Source organism: Hermetia illucens, chromosome 3 (assembly GCF_905115235.1).
Source record: "Hermetia illucens chromosome 3, iHerIll2.2.curated.20191125, whole genome shotgun sequence".
NCBI lineage: Eukaryota > Metazoa > Arthropoda > Insecta > Diptera > Stratiomyidae > Hermetia > Hermetia illucens.
This window is the reverse complement of record NC_051851.1, coordinates 154651261-154654810: the sequence shown is the minus strand read 5'-3', so window position 1 is coordinate 154654810 and position 3550 is coordinate 154651261. Positions and strand designations below refer to the sequence as shown.

The 3550-nt window shown below is 42.3% G+C and overlaps 1 protein-coding gene across 1 annotated transcript; it reads right to left on the bottom strand.

Moving 5' to 3' along the window:
• Positions 1–281: 281 nt before the first annotated feature.
• On the bottom strand, positions 282–1324 carry LOC119651812 (collagen alpha-2(IX) chain-like). The gene is made up of 2 exons (XM_038055604.1): positions 938–1324; positions 282–867 (listed from the first exon to the last, which is right to left on the bottom strand). Exons 1-2 carry the CDS (start codon positions 966–968, stop codon positions 335–337), a joined length of 564 nt encoding a protein of 187 aa, XP_037911532.1. The 5' UTR covers positions 969–1324; the 3' UTR covers positions 282–334.
• Between the last annotated feature and the right edge of the window lie 2226 nt (positions 1325–3550).

Here is a 3550-nt window from a genome sequence, read left to right as displayed (position 1 = left end):
GTTTGGATTAAGAAGCAAATCTTGCTGATATGGTTGGCTTGATCAGACTACCGACGTTGGATTTGTTGGCAGCTTCCGAAAAATTTACTAACTCTTTACTTTGAACTTTTTATTCAATGCTTTTTTGTTACATCCCGGAGAAGATCTTTTCCATGATTATATATAATAGACTATCCCGCCGTTGTCTTTGCTTTAAATGTCTTTTTGAGTTGATTTATTCTCGGCTACGCATGTGACCCAACTGTTTCTATGCTAGTAATGAGATACATCGATACAAGTAATTATTTTGGAAAACTATTTATTTATTAAGCAATCCATTTTTCATAACTTCATTTTAACGTCCGTTCGGTCCTGCAGGTCCGATCGGTCCAGTTGGACCGGGCGGGCCTGGTGGTCCTCGGAATCCTGGTATTCCGCTGGATCCTCGTGGACCACGCAAACCCCTGGGTCCCGTTACACCATTTTGTCCCGGTGCTCCTGCATCACCTTTTGGCCCTGGAGGTCCAGGTGGTCCATCGCGTCCTGGGGTCCCGGCGAGTCCTTGAAGTCCTTGAGCTCCCTGTTGTCCCTGCGGTCCCGGTGGACCTCGCCGTCCAGGTTGCCCAGGTGCACCAGCAGGTCCGTCCTTTCCAGATACTCCTGGTTCGCCTGGTCTTCCTTGCTCTCCGTTTCGACCAGCAGGTCCTCGTTGTCCTGCACCGCCTGGGGTACCTGGTGGTCCTGGTGGTCCTGGTGGACCAGGCGGTCCGGGCGCCAAACTGCGCAGGAAGCTCGATGCAACACGCTCCATTTCTATTTCGCCGGAATCTGCTTGTGAATCATAATATTCTTCGCTTTCATGGGCTTGAATTATGGTGAAGAGTGCAACTGCAATTTTAGATACAAATAAAATGTCACTTCAACTTTCATATCCTTTCCACGAAGAAAAGATACTTACAAATCATACAAAGTTTTGTAAAGAACGCCATTGTGAAGTGGACTGATGACCTCTGGATCGTGGCTTGAAGTTTTTATACTAATTTCGCAAAAACAGATATCCCCTCAAATTTTATTGGTTTTAAATGGGTTTTTCGTCTAACGGAATAATATTCTGATTTCCACAAGCGTCACAATTAAATCAACAAGTAAGAATAAGCAGAACGCGTTGATAGTTTACAAAATCTTTTCTTGCGTGGCCTACAATTGCTTCCCACAATGAAAATACAAATCTGCGAACTATCTTCCTTTGCGTCGTGAAAAATTATCTTTTATTCAAAACAGGCCGAATTTAAAATCAAAAGACACACTTTTACGTTTCTAGTGGTTTTACAGGAGAAAGGTTAACGAATCTTATCGTTTAGGTGCGAAGTGTTGCTTTTATTACGATCATGAAAATCGGTAGATAAGTAACCGGCCAAGCTCTAAATTGAGCTATAAATCGAGATACGCACGAATCCGATTATTTATTTCCGATTTTAATGTGTTTAGTGCCTCGTGGAGTTTATTTAGAGTGTCTGTAGGTCGATGATTCGCGATTACCTTTTCTGGTTTTCAGGTCATTAAGTCATCGAAGATCTAAGAACTGAGAAACAGGCAGTTCAAAAAACACCTCTTTTTCAAAAAGTATCTATGCATGAGAAATCTACGGTTACTACGGTGAGAAATACAGCCCACGTATTTTCCAATCATTTTCATGAAAATTTTCATCTTATGGTGACTGATTTTATGTCAATATAAATCTGTTTTTATGGATTTTATATTCATAGATTTCCAAATGGAATTTAGTAAGCTATTTAGCTTTAAAGAGGACAAAGGATATCGAATACACATTTTATCGTTCATTAGTTAATCACTTTTTGCAATCGAACTATCTAATTAAGCAATTATTTGGTGATGTCGACCAGGAGAGTGGATGTATCTGAACCCCGCACACCTGTTTAGTTTGGCAAGTGATTAAAATTTAATTCTATTATTTATCTGCAAACGGAATTCGGCAGGTATGGGCGCAGGAGTCATGCCACAGGGTTGAGGCAGATGGACCACTTTCCTTCTGGCTGACTAATTTTGTCAAACCGAATCCATTTGTAGATTTGCCCCTGTTCGCGTAGGTACCTTACATTATAAAGGCAATTTATTGGCGAATGGTTTTAATTGAATTTAATGGAGCATGCATGCATGATGGTGGTAATTAATAACATGAGTGGTTTATGTAGAAGGATGTGATAGCAAAACGGATATACTACATGAGCGGTAGATATCGGAATATTAGGAATGCGTTTATGAGGTTGAGCTTTTATTAAAAATTAATATAGCCACTGGTGGATGTTTGCTTTGCCGCATCAATAAATTCATGATCAAAATTATCATCGACGTTGATTGATTGTGGTTTGGGTGTCATGTGCGTCCTTCTATTCTTTAAAGGCTACTTTAAACTATAAAATTTCCGATACGCGACCTTCGGAAAAAGTCAGATTCAATCTTCCTTAGAAGCTTCGTTAAAGTGGCAACTCCTTCTGGCAGACCGGAAAATCACTCACTATTTATGACCCTATTACTACTATTACCAATTTCTCTCGTCTTTTTTATGGTTTTGTGTAAACACAAAACCTTATTAAAATCGGTTAACTGTCTGTCTGTCTGTCTTTTTAAAAATCGGTTAAAATCGGTTTACTGTCTGTCTGTCTGTCCGTCTGTCTTTTTTTTTTTGAGGAAGTGGAAATCTTCAAAAGACACTGGTCTGGACACACCAGCGTGTGGGATTTTTACCCACTAAAACCACCCCCGACTCCCTCCCTGCCCGGCGGAACCACCATATACGCGGCGCACGTGACCGCGCTTTTCTCCTTTCCTCTGCCTCTCGCAATTTATCTTGAATTGATGCGATCATGGAGTTGATCGCATCCCAATTCTCTTGATGTGGTAGCATTTTCGGCACCAGATTTTCTGGTACCAGCACCTCTCCTAGAGTCTCCTCTAGATTCCTTCTTTCTTCCACAAATCTCGGACAGTGGACGAATACATGCTCTGGGTCCTCTAGGACTCCATCACAATTTGGACAGTCGGGTGAGGTCTCCAATTTAAACCTGTGAAGGTATTGGAGATATCCTCCATGTCCCGTGAGAAACTGGATGAGATTATAATTAATCTCACCGTGTCGTTTCTCCAACCACTCCTTGATGGCAGGAATGAGCCTGTGAGTCCACCGACCCTCCCACGTGCCCTTCCACGTTCGGCATCATCCTCGCCAGCGCCATACTAGTAGTGGATGATTTATCACAAACATACTGTACGTGTTGCTTATAGCTGAGCTTCCTGTCTATCACCACCCCCAAGTATTTGATGGTTGGCTTGGAAGTGATGATATGATTCCCGATTCTAACACAGGCGTAATTTCTCTTCCGGCGCTTCGTGATGAGGACCGCTTCCGTTTTTTCCTCCGCAAGCGTCAAATCAGAGCTCTCCCAGCATTTGACAGCACTGATTGCCTCGCTTGAGTATAACTCAGCTTCTTCGAGATGCTTTGCGACAACAACCAGTGCAATGTCATCAGCGTAACCCACCACTGTGGCTT

Bases quoted from the DNA above. Each gene is read 5' to 3' on its own strand.
- LOC119651812 (XM_038055604.1), bottom strand. From the start codon at position 968: ATGGCGTTCTTTACAAAACTTTGTATGATTT. The intron at 868-937 runs GTAAGTATCTTT...CTAAAATTGCAG, and splicing joins TACAAAACTTTGTATGATTT to TTGCACTCTTCACCATAATT.